This window comes from Melospiza melodia, chromosome 2 (genome assembly GCF_035770615.1).
Source record: "Melospiza melodia melodia isolate bMelMel2 chromosome 2, bMelMel2.pri, whole genome shotgun sequence".
Taxonomy (NCBI): Eukaryota; Metazoa; Chordata; class Aves; order Passeriformes; family Passerellidae; genus Melospiza; species Melospiza melodia.
Genome location: NC_086195.1, coordinates 61,376,251 through 61,395,523, shown reverse-complemented (window position 1 = coordinate 61,395,523; position 19,273 = coordinate 61,376,251). Strand labels below are relative to the sequence as shown.

The window sequence follows — 19,273 nt, the reverse complement described above, 5'->3', positions numbered from 1 at the left end:
AGCTGATGTGGGAAGGAGGGAGAACGTTTCTTATCATGCTTTTGTCAGTTTTGGGGAGCAATAGCATCTTTTCCTTCATATTTCCCTGATAATCACACTGTCTGTGGGGTGGAAAAGGAGAAAAGTGTAATGTCCCATCTGGTAACCAGGAAACATGTTTAGGAAGCAGTTGCAGATACAGATGGTATGTCCCTACAGGTTTATGTAAACTGATTATTGAAGGCAAGTCCAATGGGAAGAATAATATAAAAATCCAAGAATTGTATAGCAGAAAATGTGGTGGTGTAGTGATGAGTTGGGCTTGCAATTGTTGACAGTCTTTGTGAAGAACTTGATGATCCTCTGCCATTAATTTGTGTTTGTGATAATTAACTCACATCTAGCAGCAATGGGAAAGTCTCAGAGCTAACTCCTATACTGCTGCTGTCATTAATTAAATTTTGATACTTATATATATCAAGCATTCTTTTGCATAAATTTTTTATGCCACTGTATACTCCATCTGTTCATGTTGCTTGGACTTCTCCCTTCTTCCCTGCTGCTTGACACCAGCATCCCTAAGCCCAGAGACTTCTTTTTCTGGATGGGTTTGTGGTTTTTTTGTTTGCTGGTTTGGTTTTTCTGTTTGTTTTGTGAGGACTTTTTTTTGTTTTTGTTGTTATTGTTTTTCTTTGGTTGGGTTGAGTTTTTTGTTGTTGTTGGGGTTTTTTTGTGGGGGTGTTTTCAAGAAGCTTAAATCTGACTTAATTTAGATACACTTCAAAGGATTTCTCCAGATCTAGTCAGACTGACCCTCTTTGAAAGCCATGAGCGTAACAATCACTTTAGTTCATTTCAATTGCTAGGTATTTTTAGACACTGAGGAACCTTAAAACTGGCTTCATTCTAGCAAAACAGGAGGTTTCCTTCTTGATTGGAAAACTGGAAAAGTATCAAATTGAAAAACAAGTCTAAAAAACACTTGCTGGTACAACCATTCTTTAGCTGTGTCCAAGTCGTAGCACTAGTTTGTAGAGATTTGGAGCTCTCCATTAGCTGTTTCTGCAGGCTATGTGGAACTGGTTGAAGGGTTTGAGCTTCCTATCTTTTCTTTTTTCTTGTGATGAGCTCTCATTTTTATGTCTCCCATTTGCTTAAACTTCTTTCCTTCTTTTGACAAAAGCCATCAAGCCTTAGCACCATGAAAAATCGTGCATCAGACATGGCTTTGACTGATTTCTTCTCTTTTCTTTTCAGTGACTGGGTGACTCCCTCTTGCCTGAGCATCTTTGAGTTTATATTGCCTTTATATAGCAAAGTGTACGTGTGTATATATATACACACATGCACACATATTTATACCTTTATGTATAAATATAGATATAAAAAGTTCTGAGTACTAAGTATTAATTATGTTTGACTAATAATTTCTAGCCTAAAAGCTCAGGGAAGGTACATAATTTATATTAAGATGACAGTTGACAGGCTTGGCATTCAAGTTGCCTCTAAGCTCTTTCCTCCTCCATTCATTCTTTTTGAAAGTTTACAGACATTTGTCAGACCTGTTGGATAACCAGTTTTTTCAAAAGCCGTTTCCTTAATGAATTTGTCAGAGTAGATTCTGACTTTTTCTTTTTTTGAGGCTGTATGAGATATCTGATAGCAGGGCACTGACTTCCATAGCTGCAATGTGCTTTTCAGTAATCTAAAATGTGTAATTATATCTGGTGGAACGAGCCAGAGGGAAAGAAAATACAACTAAGTAATGGGTTGAATGGTGTATGAAAGCGTCTTCTTCTGAAAGTAGTCACAAGACTTCCATGCTGTATTTCTGTGATTTATAGTTTTCTAGGTAATTCTTAGAGAAAATGAGCAGGATTTTAGGACTAGCCAGCTCCACTATTTGATAGCTTTGGTATTATGCCTTAGGATAAGATCTTGAACAAGATGCCTGGTTTTTCTGTCAGCTTTCCACTGCACATCAGACAGTATTAGGAAGGCATATATTTCACGGTTGATTTTTGCTAAATTTCCTTAATTTCAGGAACTACTTTACATTTAGCATGATACAAAAATGTAGGTCTTGATTTACTTTTGTGGAGGGGCAAGTCTTGCCACTTGTTCTTTCTAGCCTAATTCTGCTTAGAACCTTTCAAGCCATATTCCAAGGCAGGGCAAGCATGAATATAGGAAATTATTCCTCTGACTCCTTTGCTAGGAGTATTCCCTGATGTTTTATAGAATGACCTAACTTCTTAAATCAGTTGCTGTCAAGTAAAATTACTCAGCTGTGTAAAACCTGAAATGAGTTCCTAATTCTGCCTTTTTTATCCCTCTCTATTTCTGGTTAGATCTTTGTGGCATATCATAACTGTCAGTTTTTCTTGTATGGATACTTCAGAGTGTTGAATAGACTGATTGATCCATACCTTTGTCCAAAAGAGGATGAAAAGTTACTGAAGTGATTTGTTTCTGCATCAAATCAAAGTAAATACAATTTTTGTTGAGTAATTGCACCTGTGGTTGTGTCCTTTAGTTTTTTCCTTCTTAAGGTGGCTTAGTATTCAGAGGAGTCAAAGCAAAAATGTAAGCACAGAGAGATCACAAACAGGCAATATGCTGACACTTTTTTGGAGGCTGAGCTGGCCCTTCTGCATGCTCTAATTGATGTCAGGTCTTATTTAGCCTTAGCTATAAGGGCATGTAGCCAAAAGTCCATGAAGACTCAGGATGGAAATTTACTCCCATAGACTTAGGCTGAAGTTTAAAATAAACATGCAGGAGATACATGTTGAGCTGCATCTATAAGCTTCTGTGCACCATCTCATGGGCTTTGGCAGCACTGGATTAAATGGCAATGAAGTCTGAAAGAAGGGGGCAACTGTCTGATTTGCAAGTTAAATCCCTGTCATATCCTCCCCCTTCAGAGAGGCATGAACATCACCATTATTTCTTGCAGGAGTGTTCTGATGAGTCCTCATGTAAGAACCATGCATTCTGTTCCTGTTAAAATGGGAACTATTTGGTTTCTTAATTGAACTTAAAAGAAAAAATACAAAGAGGTTCCTGCATAAAAAGGGCAATTACCAGAGCCTTGAGCCCAATTTTGCTCTGATAGTCTATGTGGATGTTTTGCACTAGCCTAGTAATGTGCTGAAGGGCCATCACTAGAGATGAATTTAGTAACTACCATTCATCCAGTCCCTGGCAGATCTTGTGTGTTGTCAACAAAGAAGCAATTAATGCCAATTATGAGGAGTTTTGTGATGTTGGTATCTCTGTAGTCCTTGCCTGAGGCCTGCCAAGCTCATTTCAAAAAGGGCACCAGTCACCGTGTAATGATTATCAGTTACTGCCGTTGGGATTCACAACAGGCTGGGAATTTCCTTTGTTGTAGTTATGAGCAGTTTCTGGTTTTGAGTGGGTTTTGTTATTAGAAATAGCAGTTTTGTCTGCCTGTGGTAGGGCTTCACAAGAGTGGAGTAGGCAGCAGTGGCTAGATCCTTAGTGTGGGAGGTGCATGCAGTGAAAATAGGAAGCTCAGAGATTTCTCTCTAGGCCAGTGAGCCATCCAGTGCATCTGGTTGGTCGCTCTTCTGTTCTGGAGTCATTCCTCTGCCAGCTCTAGCTCCTGCTCTCATCTTCCCAGTGTTGGATGGCCATTAGGAAGGCAACTTGTGGTGTTTGTCCTGAGGCAGACGTGTAGTTTGAACCATTATTGTATATTGTCTTGTCTAGCTTTTTGTCATGGATGTATCCTGATTCAGAAATTCATACTTGCTCTGGGAGGTAGTGAACAGTCAAGAAAACAGGTGGATCTCCAAAGGCTCTGCTTTTTGTTTCATCACGAGGTGTGCAGGACAGTCCAGTGATTCAAACATCATCTGTTCATTTTCATCTTCCAGCAGACCTATGGCAACAGTTTATGGCACAGTGAGCCCCTGTTTGGGAGCTGGGGTTCAAGCATCCCCAGATCACTTATGTCAAAGAGGATAGCTCAGTCCTGCCTTTTAGATGTTGGGCAGATGTTTCCAACTTCATAGAAATTCTCCTTGGAAGTACGTCTGTAAGCTTAAGGAATTCACAGGGCATAAAATAAACAACAATCATCAGGGATTCCCAAATTATTTTAATGTGTCACCTTTTCCTTTACAGTAGCTGCTCTTTAGATGAGAAGACAGGTCAGAAAATGTCTTTTTTTTTGATAAAGAATGTCTTAGTGCATCACCTAAGAACCTCTACTCTTTCAGTGATCAAAGGTAGATAATATAAACCAGCTGGCTTCAAACAAGACCCAAAAAAGTTCTTAAATACCAATTTCTTAAATACTAATTTTATTGGGAGGGTTGACTTCTGGCCTTATGCTGCCATCACAGCTTACCCACTTGGCAGTTCATACCTACCTAACATGACTGTGTTTTGCTGAAGAGTAATGAGCATTACAGAGCAGTTTGCTAAGTTTTGACAAGTAGACATAGGAACAGAACTTTTGGTACAGATCTCAGTTCTCAAACTCAGTCATGAAGAGCGAAGGATTAGAAAAGAAGATACTTTGCCCAATATTTGCAGTAGTATTAGAAAATATTGTTATCTTTATGAACACTGAAGTTGAGTCTTCAACTGTTCTTACACCCCTGCATTTATCTGTGTGAAACTGCAACTGTATCTCTGGGTTTACACTCCCTTTTCTTCGGTGGCAGCCAAAGCTCTGGTTTGAAGTAGATGTGGTTGTAAATTGCAAGTAAAAAACAGGCACACGTGGCCACTGGATGTCACCATTCCTTCATACAAATAAGGTCAGCTAGCAAATATTTTGCGTTTTCAAATATTTCTTGAGTATCACGTCTACTCAGTAGTTAGAGCATGAAGGCAGCAAATTTTTGCTTTGTCTCTGAAATTGTATCCTAAGTCTTTGTATCCTTAATGTACAATGTCAGCCTTCAAGATAAGGAGGGTGGGTCTCTCATGGTGCTTGATAAAGGAGTGTGAAGTGGGTGCTGGTTGTGGCTTTAAGAAAAGTAAAATAACATTTTTCTGAATCTAGGGCAAAAACTGTGACTTTTGTGTATAGTCTAAATCTAGGTGCCTGCATCAGGGTGAAGGGCATATTTTACCTCATGTTGACACTCCAGTGTTCAAATAATGCACTCTCAAAAAAGGCATAGTCTGCATGAAATGCTGAAAGGCATTTTCTTGCTTTCAACTCAAAGGTAAATCCCTCAGGTGCTTTCTGACAGAACCCTTGCATTGCTGCATCCTGTCACTAACTGCTCCGTGCAGCACCTACCTCTGAAACATCAGTGGGGTGCTGTCATATCCTAAATAAAAAATCCTCCTGGATAAGCTGATCGGTTTATTTACCTCATACAGCCCTTATATGAAGCCTTGGGGTAATTTTAATAATGAGAAGTACATTTTGGAGGCATATTACTTAATTTTAGGTGCATTGCTTGTCTGTGTGCATTTAGCCTGAGTAGGCATATGAAGTGAGTTTCCTCAGAGTGCAATTCCACATTTATTTCTCCTAATGCAAAGTTAGCTTAAGAAATTCCTGTGTTTTTCATGTCCTCTCAGTTACGCTCATACAGCTGATCAGGTGGAGTCCATCAAAAACAAGCAAAAACCCCTCCCAAACCACACCAGAACCACTGTCACACTGTTACTGATTTGGCAGGAGATGAAAACTGAAATGAGCATGTTCACCACTTTTCCCAAATGCTGAGCAGTAAATATGGTCACCCTAAAGAAAGAGCACCCAGAATAGTTTCTTAACCTTTTTACCCTATTACTTGATGTTCAGAGAAGTTTTCCTTCAATTCCACATAGGCCTTGACAGTTCAGGAGTACTTCCAATGTCTTATTAGATGCTGGCATATTATCAGAGTAAGAATTTTCCTTTTGCTGTTAGTTTGGTGTTTGGCATATATGACCTCCCTGGCTTCTATCATCATGGTGGTAAATAGGGGAAATAGTTGGACTGTGACTGGCTTAATGTTGGTTGCTACTTTATATATGCATGTTGTAAATGTAGTGTGTCTGATAAATGAAAACAAAAGCTTGTAGGAACCACTTTGGATCAATTTGAGGTTTGTCGAGGTAGGAGATGATCACAGAGAAGCAATATTTTAACTATCACTGCAAGGAACAATCTAGAAAAGTGAATCTTTGAATTCAATAGCCATTGCTTTATTTTAATTCAATAGCTGTTTCTTTATATTGGCCTCAAGCACAACTGGAGGATGCTTTAAACAGATTACTTCTGTGGACTGAAAGCGACGAGAGTTTTAAAATGGAGTTGGACACCTCCAGCCTTTCCTTTTTCAGTAAGGCAGTGTTTTCAATTTTACTCAGTCCTCAGCCACATTGTGTGTAATACCCATGTACTTTCATCCTGTTTTGTCTCCAATTTCTGACACAAGAAAAAGAATGAGGTTGCTAAAATGTTTTGGCTCTTGTGTCCTAGTCTTTCTCATGCCTCTTATTATGGTACAGGTTGCACGAGTATTTACTTGCATTAAGTATTTCCCACCAAAGTGAAGCAGTGCCTGAATTGGTGCTTCTTGAGAGGTGCAGAGCAATTTGATGGCAAAGCACTGATTATTTTGCTATGGCTCATTTTGGAGCAGTGTTTATCAACTGAGGATTCATCTGCCAAGTGACAAAAAGAAGCTTGTAGCACTTGATGCTGGTACATGAGCTGCATTGCTGAAGTCAAAATCCTAATGAAATACTTTTGATTCTGGGTTTCAGGATCTGCTATTCTGCTCTTCCCCTTTTTTATTTTTAACTGTACATGGTCATAATCTTAGCAGCAAGCCCAGGAGAATAAAAATACACTTGATCTGCAACAGAAGGCTAGTAAGCCCAAGGTCTTTAAGGAGAAGTGAGTTATTTAATGACATCTTGTGTTTGCTTTCTGTATTTTGTATGCTGCAGCTTCTCTGGTCTTTTCTGTTTTCTGTAGGTAATTTCAGACATGCTTGTGACGGTCAGGTTACCTTGTTTTGTTCCCAGACCAGCAGTTTTGAAACAGCAGTATGGAAACAAGTCACTTGTGGAATATGTGGTGAGGTTCCCTGTAATGGAAAGATAAGCCTTGATCGTCCCAGTTGATCCTCGAGCAGTTGCCCTCATTTGGCAAGCTCTTCAAGCTAACCCTGTTTCCTACTGCAATACATCTGGGTCACTGGAAAAATATGTGTTTAGGAGGAATGCATGAGGTAGGCAAACCAGGTTACATCATGCTCAGAGCTTGTCAGGCCATGACTGCTTCCTAGCTCATCCTGAATCTTGTTCAGGGGAATCCAGGTAACTTGGATATTATTTTCATCCAGTTCATGCTCACTGAGAAGGATCAGGGGTCGTGTAAAATCTTTCCTGTATGTTTATCAGACCAGTGCCAGATGACATCAGGAGGATGTCACTCAAAACACCTGAATAGTCTTTAATTCATTATAGCAGTCATTAAGAGAACCTCTGGAGTCAGTTGTGTGTGGCAGGGGTGGAGTATGCCGGCACTTACATGGCCTATGGGATAAGCCTTGCATTTATAGCTGCATATTGGAGTTCTGGGTCCCTCAAGTGGTACATCAAAACTTGATAGTTGATGAGGGGGGGAAAGGTGTTCTTGTGCCTTTGTGTTCTGTGTGATACACATTTACACAGGAGCAGCACCACACAAAATCCACGCTGTTTGTTCCGGTACTGCGGGATGGCATCAAAACTCAGAAGTGAAGCCTTCGTCTCTAAAGATGCCAATGCCTCCAGGTTTTTTGTGCTTGTGTCATGATACTGAATTGGTCCCATTTTTAATAGCATGTAAAATTATAAATAAAAATGGAGGCGCTGAAAGCAAAGCAAAGATGATATGAACTAGAGAGTAGTTCTGTAGTTCTAAAAACTCTCTGCTGTGAAGTAGTGTAGACAGGGTTTATTGATCATATGTTTTACTGTTTTACATGTGTCCTTTTGTTTGTATTATGAGAGGATTATAAAATCACTATAATTTAATTTTTACTCATTTTTTTCCTCTAATCTCTCATGTAAATCTTTTTGATACATGAAACATGAATACTTGGATCAAAGTCACCAACCTCAGTAACAGTACTCGGTGAAGTGATTTGTCACCAGTAAGACTTTCCCATCCTCTGAGAGGCAGACATTTAGCATATTCATCAGGTTGTACCTACACTGAAGCAAACAGCATTCATATTCATGTGACTGTTTTCTCTCATGGTTTACAGATTGCCTTACCAGCACAAGCTAACTTAGAATTTTTTTAGGACATTTATTTTTGGTATTTTATAACTAAACCTTGAAAGCTCTGACCTAAGAAGAGGCGGTGGATGAATTTTATTGGCTTGAAGTGAGAGTCAGGGAAAGAAGAACTTTCCTTGCTGCAGGAAAAGTGCTAAAATACAAGTGGTTTTGTTTTTTTTTTCCCTTGCATATATTTGCACGTCTGTGGAGTTCCAGAGCTGTCTGGTATTTCCTCTGCACTGCTGGTAGTTGTCCCTTCTCATCCATTTCAAAAATTTTCTTCTCCCCAGGTTGGTCCCCAGAAGCCTTCCCATTGTTCCCAGTTCCTGGGATGGCACTGGGAGAAGCACCAGCATAGGCAAGGTCTTGGAGGCTGCTCCTTGTCTATGTTTGAGAAGTATGATAAGACCAGATAGATACAAGTTGGTGGGCCATTGTCATTTGCTTGATACTGTGCTATTGCCACTGTCATTTAAGCAATGATATTAAGAAAAGAGCTTTCTTTGTAGGGAAGAACGACAAAGGCAGGGCCATACAAGGTGACTTGGTCTATTAGGAGGTATTGGTAAGAGCTATTAAAATGTCCTGAAAATACAAGCCTTTATTGTCAAATAAGGGCAAGCAGACATCTTGAATTCTGAGCCTTGAAAGCACACAAAGCCAGCTGTTCTATGCATATGTATTCAAGGTGTTAGCATGTACCAGACTGCTGCTCTTTGCTGTGGCAGGACAGCAGAGCCCTGTGACAGAGGCACACCTCACTCTGTGCTAAGTGCTGGGTCAAGTCGCAGTAGAGTAGTATTAAATTGCTGTAGCTAGATGAGGTTTAGGTTCAGATGTTAAGATGTAGATAGCCAGTGGATCTTCTGACAAGGGCCTCCAGCTGAAGACCTGGGAGCTCTGTGCTGTTTCCATCTGTTTAAATTCTCTATGTATTATCTTTCTCTATAGAAAGTTCTAGGTGATAAAATAACAGGTACAGGAGAGATTACTTCTGGTTACTTCACTAGCTCTCAAAATCATTTTTTATGCTGAATTAATGGATTTTACCCACTCCCCAACATTAGATGTATTCACAATTCTGGTAGGATTTGCACTGAAGACTGCATTAAAATATCAGAAGTCTCTTTAAGACCTGTTTCACTGCTGAAAATTCTCAGTTTTGCAGTTAGGCACTATATGATTATAGTACTTTGTAATTTAAGTCCTCTTTGTTCCTTCTTTCCTTTGCTAATGTACAATAAGGTACTTTATTATGTAACAAAGTACCTTATTATAAGGCTACTTTTGTTGTTTCTCTGTGTTATGTTCACATGAACTTCTAACTTAATCCTAGATATTAAAAATTATACTTGAGACTTTGGTTTTGGCTTGTTCTCTTTTGTAATGAATAAGTTCATATGTTAAAGTTGGAAATAACTGGGACATAGAAATACCTGCAAACAGAATGGTTATAAATTTTAACACTGGCTTACTGTATACAAATGGTTAATGTGTGTTAATCTCTTAATAGCTGGGAATTCAGTAAGATCAAAGTAACATTTCTAAAAGATGAAGGTTGTTTGAACTTTTTTTGATGTGTTGTTGTTGGGGGCTGAATTTTGAGCTTTTAAATTTGCACTTCTTGGGTTTTGGCAGGTAAGGGACTAATGAGTTAATAGGCTGTTTTAACTTATTATGCTGATGTTACCTTGAAATACTCTCCTAATGAAAATATTGACTGGGCAGAACAATTATATCCTTGTCTCCATTTATAATCAGAAAATATCTTACATAGGAGACCAGAACAATAACATGACCTTAAACATAGGTTTGACAAAAGTATGAATGCACAAGTGCAAAGCCTAAATAGTTCCATGGTAAAGATGGGACTTTAAATGTCCACAGCTTTCTCATCTTTTAGGTTGCTTTTAACACTTTGATTGTACTTCATGCCTCAAATCTAGTGCTGATTTGTTTTTCTTCTTTATTCTCTTTCAGAAAGATGAGGTGTACCTCAACTTGGTGCTGGACTATGTTCCTGAAACAGTATACAGAGTTGCCAGACATTATAGTCGGGCCAAACAGACACTCCCTATGATTTATGTCAAGGTAGGTAACTGACAGATGTGGTTAGGTGAAGCAAGATAGTACAGAAATATACTGTGGATACTCTTTTCTGACATAACAGTAAATTTTCAGAAATTTTTAGAAGCAAATAGATCTTGAGGCAAGGAAAAAATTTAGAATTACTTGTTGTTATTGTGAAGGAAGAATAGAGGGTTGAGACTTAAACACTCCCAATTTCTGACCTTACAGAAATCTTGGAATGGGTTGGGGATACAGAGTGTGGGGGGGTGTTTTGTTTTTGATGCAGCTTGGACGGAGGCTGAGACCGGCCAGATTAGCGGCTTTCAGTTTCCTGAGGTGGTGAAGACATAATAGAACAAAGGTCAGGAACTGAAAGAGGATGTCAGGAGGATGTTCTCTAATCTGTTATCTTCCCCTTTTCCTGGCATATGAGTAAGAGTTCATGTGCTTTTGTTGTGGTCATGAAAGGCACATTTTTGTTTCTACTTGAAGCTCATTGGCTTATGTCTTCAAAAGCTACATGGGGTAAGGTGCTTGTATGCACATTGTAGTTTCAAAAACTTATTCAAGTTGTATACATCTTTTACACAGGAGTTAAAGTAAATAAAATTTCTCATTTGCTGTCCAACATGGGACCCATCTGCGGCCTCATAGTTCTGTTTCCTATATTGTGGTGAGCACAATCCACACACTAGTAAATGATGTTTTCACATGGCATTAACTTGTTAACATGGCACACAGGTAATATTTAATGGAAATTAACAACAAAATTTCCTGATGCATATTGATTTCTCCAGATACCTCCTTAAACGTGTAATGCTTAATGTAAGGGCTGGCTTAAGAAAAAACTTCATTTTGGTGGAAAGAAGATGAAAGTTTCAAAGGTGAAAGCTACAAATAGTAATTATTTCAATAATGAAGTTTTGTGCCATAACTACATGCATAAATTGTAAATGGCATGTCTCTGCAATAGGCATTATGTTTACCTGATTTTTAAGAAAGGACAGAAATTTATCATCCAGCAGACTTCAAGGTCTCACTTTGGTCTGTTGGTGGAACATCATGTCCTCAGATTATGTGCTCCCCAAAATCTGTAGGCTTGGCTTTTGATAACTTGTTTATATATCTCTTGTTAGTGTTCTTGCCCTAATTGTTCTCGTTGTGGGAACTTGAGAAAATTGTTCTTCCTTACACTTTCAGAGAAAAATCTGCTTCAACTCTTTCATCTTGCAGGATGCCTGGGACTTCCTGTTCCAGGTAGTCTGGAAAGCTATTCTTATTTTTCTGGCAAGGCTTTTATATAATCCTGTATTTAAAAAGATCATGTTGCCTTAATGTCATTAAAGATTTTGCAATTTTCCAGGCATCTTGGCTACACAAAGGTCAGATCATACCTATTTGTTCACTTCTAATGGATAACTAGGCAGGCAGAGAGCTGCTTTTCCCTGAGTAACAAAGAAACTTAAAGCTGCACAGAAGCTGCTCTAGTAATCTTCTGGTTAATTTTTATGTGTAATTTCTAACCTGCTGTAAGGAGTCCTTGGAAATTTTGGGTTTGCTTTGTGGAGATGAAAGGCATGCTTTATAAATCCCACATGTGTTAACTTGACCCCTCAAGTTAGAGCAGTCTTTTGCATTATTTTGCAATACACTTGCACAATACATACTTGAGGGACTAGAACAGGCAATTCGGAAAAAATGTTTGTTCGCTTTTCTTTGTGCAGAGTTGTGGTTTTCAGAAACAAGTATGAAAACCAGAGGCCTAGAGCCAAAATTCAAGCAATTCTCTTCCCTCTCCTACTTTCCTGACAAATAAACAACAAAAAACAAGGGGGAGAGAAAGTGTGACGACAAAGATAATAGTGAAAGAGAGGCAAACATGACCTGATATCAATATCAAGTAATTGCACCTGGTTATATAGACCATTAAAGGTGAACTGTGGAAAAATGTGCTTGTGAAAGAAAAATGTGGAGTTGCATCCCTGGTATAGTGTCCTGCCTGTAGCTTGATTTTTGTTTGTGGGGACACAACAAAAATAAAAAATAATCTGGCAGCCTTTTGTCAACCTTAAAACAGGGCTTTCTATGCCTTTATGACTGTAAACATCCTTAATCGTATCCAGCAGCTTTTCATTAGCCATAGCAAAAAATGTGTATCTCCAGAAGCTGGACATCCTCCCCCTGCCCTGTAAGCTTCTTGTGAAGTTCTTGGCTTCATAATACCTCCTCTTGCTGTGTTCTTCCTTGCTAAGGGGTTAGCCGGCCCTGGAAAGTAGGCAGAGAAAACTCTCCCTCAGCATACTTGTTTGTTGTGCCTTGCATAAACTTATTTTGAACAGTTGGTTTTATTTGCCTTCTGTTTTCATCCAGAGATTTGAAATTAAAATGACTCTGTCCCCTCAGCAAGAAACACTAGGAGATTCACTTCAGTGACAGGCTGAGACACTACCCTTGTCTTTGGGCTATATTTAATATAGCTTCACTAACTGAAAGGTTTTCTTTTGCATTTTGTGGGGTGTTTTTTTTGGTTGTTTGTTTGTTTGGGGTTTTTTTAATAACCTGGAATACTTCACTGCTGTGAAGAGGCTTATTTGTAGAACAAACTGAAACTTTTTTGTTTATGCTTTTTATGATTGCCATTATTTACAAATGTTTGAAAACTGGCACAATTATTTCTTTGGAATTGTGCTAATTATGCTATCTGAAAGGACACATGAAAAGATTTGAACCACATGTGTGTGTATGTAGCAAAGGGTGTGTGGGGAAGGTATGCAAATACCTGGCCCACATTCATAGCTCTAATAGGCATTCAGTATGGTCTTTTTCTCAGTGATTTTGTTTTTCTTCTAATAAGGGTTTGTGCTAAACTGATTGATTGTTTACCCTGATTTGACTGCTATTTCTGTGTTCCAGTTGTACATGTATCAGCTGTTCCGGAGTTTAGCCTATATCCATTCCTTTGGGATCTGCCACCGGGATATAAAACCACAGAACCTCTTGCTGGACCCTGATACAGCTGTTCTAAAACTCTGTGACTTTGGAAGGTAAGTGCATTTGTGGCCTGAAATCTGGTGAAGAGGTCTTCCTTCAAAGTGAACCTTGATGCAACTTTGCCAAGAAATTCTCAGTGTCCCTTAGAAGGTTTTTATTTGTAGCTTAAAAGAGGAATTACTGCTATTCTATTTGCCCCCAAAGTGAGTTCAAAGGAGTGGCAGGGAAGAGCTGGAAAAGGGTATTAAGAGAGAGGGAATTAAACTTCACGCCTCTTGTTTTTGTAGGTATTAGAAAATGAAATAAATATACCATGACATAGGGAAAATACTGCAGCATGGAAAACCAGAACCAGTTATTGCAGTGAAGTGTGTTTGGGCAAGCGAGGACAGGCGTGGTGGCATTGTAACTTAAAAAGGATGATGTTACACTAGTCAGTCTACTTGCACTTAAACAATTCACTTAATGTTGCAAATATCATAGAGGCTCAAAATCAGAAGCAGCACTTGCAGTTGAAGCTCTTGGATAGTGGATATCTATGTTCTAGTTTCCAAAGGCACATTTATTTCCAATATCCACTCAGAATCACCTTTAGAGTCCAGCCTCTACCTTAGAACTGATACAGAAATTGGTGCAATCTGCAGTGAGGCAGAACATAGATTTCTCTCTGAGAAAGTTCAGTCTTTAGATTGTGCTGTAACTTTGCAGACTAAAATAGTTGGGGTATATGTGTGAGAGGTTACAGAGGCTGCTGTTGCTAAATTTGCTTGGCCATAGTGAGTGGGAATGTCAGATGGGGGTTATTCATGCAGTGCATTGTCGTGGCTGTGCCTTGGGATCTCCTCAGCTCTACCTCACCAGCATTGGGGCAAAGTAGGAATCGTGCTGAAGCTCAAAACTGACAATGCATAAAGGGAATACATTTTTTTTTATCAGTGGGAATTTGTTAACTGTAGTTTCTATATAGAAACCTGAGACTTTTTAAAATGGGTGATGGAAGTTCTTCACTGAAGTCTGAGAGGAGTGTCTGGAGAGCTGAGCAGTGGATTTGACTGGCTTGCCACTCTGCAGTGTTTGGTGCTATTTAGGTGAATGTCATATTTCCAAAAGGACAGTAAGGGAAGTTTTGTCTTCCAGCTCCTTTTTGTCTTGCACTTGTTAATTAAGAAAGAAGTGTAATATGCCCATAGACTCATGTTCCTAAAGCAGTGGGATCTTGTGGCCCATTCTTTTCTTGGATTCTTTTAAAGAGAAGTATTGAGGCAATACTGTAGGTTAAACCCTCTGTGGCTGATCGATTACAGTATAAGAGAAACCTTCATGTTAATTGTGGACCATGATATGTGAATACAATGGCAAAGGTTTTTTTTTTTCCCTTTGTCACCTCATACCAAGCTCCCTTAAGTAGCAAAGGAGCAGAATCTTGTGATGGAAATTAAAACCAAACAAACAAAAAAGCAAACCAACAAACAAAAACCCCAAACAGACAAAAATACCCCCCTCAGTCCTTGTGAGTATCCAGAGCTTTTAAACCTTGAACGGTGACTACATTTGACCAAACTGTTTTCTGTCCTCCTTCCCACTGTAAACAAGCCTTTGTATCTTTCAAATGACAACTGGCAGCCAATAATTTGACCCTGTTTTTCACCTAGATTGTACGTGGAATTTCCTTTGCTGTCCCCAGTATGGAGTAGATGCTTGATGGATTGGACTGATTTCACAGTTAATCAAGGAGTCTGTTTGAATCAGCTTAAAAGAATATTATGCCTCAACATTTGAGAATGGGGAGTGGGTGAAGAGTGACAAAGCTTCATGTTGGTGTGCACAGCAATATTGCAGGTGTTCATTACTGAAATACTGTTGTTTTCTTTGCAGTGCAAAACAGCTGGTTCGTGGAGAACCCAACGTGTCGTACATCTGCTCTCGGTACTACAGGGCACCAGAGTTGATCTTTGGGGCCACCGATTATACCTCCAGTATAGGTATGTGTGTGCATTTCATTGGCATCTGTACCAGATTTTATCCTCTGCCTCAGTTTTTATCCTCCATTGAAGTGTAAAGGTTTCCAGAGATCTCAAACATAATCCCTGGGGACTGAATTTGGTTGTAAATTATTAGATACCACTTTTTAAAGAAATACAAATGGTTTGTAGATGGCTGCTGTGCTTTCTACACCTTTTGAGATTTCAGCATTAATTACACTAGGAAAGGGGCTTTTTCAATGTAGAGGGGGGGAAATCTGATTACAAGTGAAAAAAAAATTCCATGTAATGTTGCTATTTAGTTTAAAAGTAGGTATGAGATCTCAAGCCAGAAAAGCATTTTTAATAACTTGAAATAACTGTAAAGAATGTCTGCAGAAAACCAGCTACTGCTTCTGATGTGATGTGGTTTAGACATAAATCTGTAATTTATTTACTTGGCTTTTAGTAAAGAGTTTATAGGGGGAGGTAAGTGTGGCCTAATGATTGACTTTAAATTCTCTTTACAACTTTAATATATTGTGTACAGCAGTCCTTCTAATTCTGCTAGCTCTTACTGTCCTTTAGTCATTAATTTTGAACACAAAGAACTCTTTCTACATACCTGTCACATGGCTGTGTCATGGAGATACTAGGGAAGCTGGATGTTTGATGGAGATCAGGGAATAGCCAAGTTTTCTTACAGGAGAGAACCAAAAATGAACAGCAAAATGAAAAATCTTGGAAATGAACAACTGTGTGTTGGCTGGTTATTGGTAACTACTTCAGATTTTCAGTCAAGATACTGCCTGGGCTCCTTCTGAGTTCTAGTGCAAAAGAGAGCAGCTTTGCCTCTCTGCACAATATTGGGGAACCTTTTACTTTGCTTATGGCCTTGAGTCATTTAGGCAAGGTTTAATGTTTTCAAAAGGATTTTGAGATCATGATCAACTCTTGGCAGACTGTGTTTATAACCAGTATATTTAAACTCACTATGTTTGAACTAGAGTGAAACTCAGTGGCTGGCTGACTTGTTTTAACTCCGCAGTTCTTAAAGAGGAACAAAAAGCCCCACTCAGTATGTTCCTGAAGACTTCCCTGCTCTCATAAATTTTTTTCGCATTAGTTACTGTTCAGTATGTATTGTAGCAACTCTTGCATATTTTCCTGGTAGGAAAAAGAGGCAGAACCAAGAGTAGTCTAGGGCAAGTATGGCACAATAAGGATAGAAGGGCAGAACTTACTGTTGGCTGCGGCCAGAAGTGGCAGCCCCACCCCTGCACTTGTCCCTGGATACCCTGGCTCTCACAGTTTACTGTTTAATTTGCTGATTCAGCATCAACTGACAAGAGATTTTGGCAGGTTAACTTCCTGCTGTGTGAGTGAGTGAGTGCAGTCAGCAGTATTGTGCAGTCCAGTAAGCAGCAGAGCCCAGGTAAAAGCAAAGTGTTGTGAGCTCGTGAGTGAGGGGAAGGTGGCTGATCCCATTTGACATCTTTTTGCCAGCTGAGAGCTAATAGATTGGCTCAGCTGCATTATCAGAGTGCTCTGAGACCTCTTGTTTCAGAGGATAGCTGCATAAAATGTGTATTTTATGTGTCAGCAGGAGAAACTGCTTTTCAGATAAGCCTGTGAAGTGTCTCTTGCTCCCACTGCAGACCCTTGTTCAATTTGTGCTTTCCATTTTTGTTGTTTTACCTGCTGGTCTCTAAAATGGTTCTAATAAAAATTGCATTCTGAAGTGCAATTGTTCACTTGCCTTCAAAAATATCTTGAATTTCAGTCATTGTTCTGACTGTCTTGTGCCAAAAACCCCACCTGTCCCCCCAAATCCTTTCTTTGAAATTTGCACTGAATTGCTTGAAAATTAAGTTAATGGTCCTTCACTCCTTCCTGTCCTATCCACCTTCCTCTTCTTTCTTAGCAGTCTTTGGATTTGAGAGATGAGGAGGAATAAAATGCTTTTACAAGCTCTGCAGTTTTCCAGTGTTCTGCAGTACGCTAATTTCTAAGGGTTAATAAATTCTAAGGGTTAATTTTGTGGGGCTGCTGTTTGTACATATCCCTTAGTTCTTGCTGGTAGACAGCAATTGTGCATAGTGAGAACTCTTCCTTATTTCACATGGGATTGTTCATCCAAACTCATCCAGCTTGTTGGAATACCAATAAACAAGCATATAGAGATTTACTAAAAGAAGGAAAAGAGCATGTAATTCTTAGTGCTTTATCCACAGCTCAGAGTGTAGGGAACTGTGAAATGCTTCAGTATTGTAATGCTGCCTTTTAAACTTATATGTTGGCATGCTTAGTTTTTTTAGTTCTTGTTTTTCTTGTGAGTTGTTAGCATAACAACCTTTTCCCACTGTAGTCTTTATCACCCTGTAAGAATCACTTGTGTGTGTGGTAACAAAAAGTGATCTTTACATGCAAGGCAGGGATCTTTATTCCCCCAGTTAAATATCCTCTAGTAAAACTGTGGTGAAAGTAAAATCAATGAAGAATACAAAGCCAAAAAGTGTTCTAAGTAGAAATTTTCCTGCATTATCTGCAAGGCTTCCAGCTGTTTTTGTGAAGGTTTTTGTTGTGTGTTAATATTACTGCAGGGCTTATGATTATAATGCGCTGCAACAGGATAATGACTGGAAGGATTTCTGAGCAAGAAGTCCTTTTGAGGACTAGGCAGTGGCACTGGTGGCCCAATACTTGACTGCACAGCCAGCTGCATTATGGCAATGTCAGTTGTTAGTCATCTTGTTTGGCATTGCAACTAGGAGTTGCATTAGGCTGTCTGACTTCATCCACGTTGTCTTTAAACACATTAATTTGTCCTCATGACATTACTTGCTCTTCAGTGTAGCAGTTCATTCCAGGATGTGTCTCTTCATCCTGGATGTCACAACAAACTGTAAACTGGCATTTAACTTCTAGGATCTTGATTGTTTCATTGAAGTGCATTACTTCAATTCTAACCCAAGAGATCCCTTTAAAAAATAACTGAGCCAGGGATGTGATGTTTGTCACACTTCTGTAAAGTACCACATTAGTGCTGCATTTAAATATATGCCATAGTAAGAGCAGCATCAAATCACATTTACTGCAGGTAGTGCCTCCAGCAGACCTGGGACTCTATTTTTAAAATAACGACCTGGGAAATGACCTATTAGAGTTCTTAAATAGTCACTGTTGCCAAATAGCTACAAGTCCCTACCCATAATAGCTGTTATGTGACTGCATTAGAACTTTACAGGATTTTTCAGTGGTCAGGCACAAGTATTCATGTCAATTGGGTGCCTTCGTAGCTTGAACAGATTGGGCCTTTGTGCACCTTTAGCTATGAATCCTGCAAGTGTTTGTGTTTGTCTCTAAAGCTTGCTGGGAATGGACATAGTTTACTTCCTGCAGCTGATTTGCAGGAGTTTGTTGGTGGTTGTTTGGAGTTTTTTGAGGGAGGTGAAGAGAGGGAAGTGGGGGACTGGTTTGTTGGTTTTTTCCAAACCAAGCCCTTCAGCTGTGCCCTGACAGCGTTTTGGCTGGTGTTTCTTCTTTGCCAGTCTGTGTGTGTTATAGCATCCCAGAGTATGTTGATGGCATGGTTCTGGCTGTGCTGGTCATATGGGTGATGCTGCTGCTGAAAAGCTCTGGAATGGATGCCCATGTTCCCCTGCATTGTCCTGGGACAGGCACTGGAGTAGGGCTGGATGCAGATGTTTTTGTTGCCTTGAGCTCCTTTTTTATGGAAAGAAGCTGTGCAGCTGAGCTTTGCCTCCATCTCATGTGGTTTTTTCCTCAGGTGAGGTGGCAGGGCAGGGGAGGACTCAGCAGATCCTGGTGGTGCTTCTGCACAACGAGGGACTGCTGCTCTCAGTGCTTTTGTTCCACCACTGCGCTGGCAGGAGTTGGGAGTGTTCCAGAGGGAACATTTATAGCCACTGGCAGGGAAAGATTGATCTGCATAACCATTGCTGGCTTCTCTTGGGGTGTCTGAAAATAAGTATCATCAAGTTGTTCATTCA

The 19,273-nt window shown here is 39.5% G+C and overlaps 1 protein-coding gene across 2 annotated transcripts in view; it reads left to right on the top strand.

The window, feature by feature from the left end:
• The window catches only part of GSK3B (glycogen synthase kinase 3 beta), a 148,733-nt gene that overhangs the window by 82,739 nt on the left and 46,721 nt on the right, over positions 1-19,273 (top strand). For both annotated transcript variants that reach the window (XM_063148393.1, XM_063148395.1), the window contains exons 4-6: positions 10,219-10,329; positions 13,222-13,352; positions 15,175-15,281. In XM_063148393.1, the coding sequence (XP_063004463.1) occupies positions 10,219-10,329; positions 13,222-13,352; positions 15,175-15,281 (349 nt within the window). The remainder of the gene's footprint in view (positions 1-10,218; positions 10,330-13,221; positions 13,353-15,174; positions 15,282-19,273) is intronic.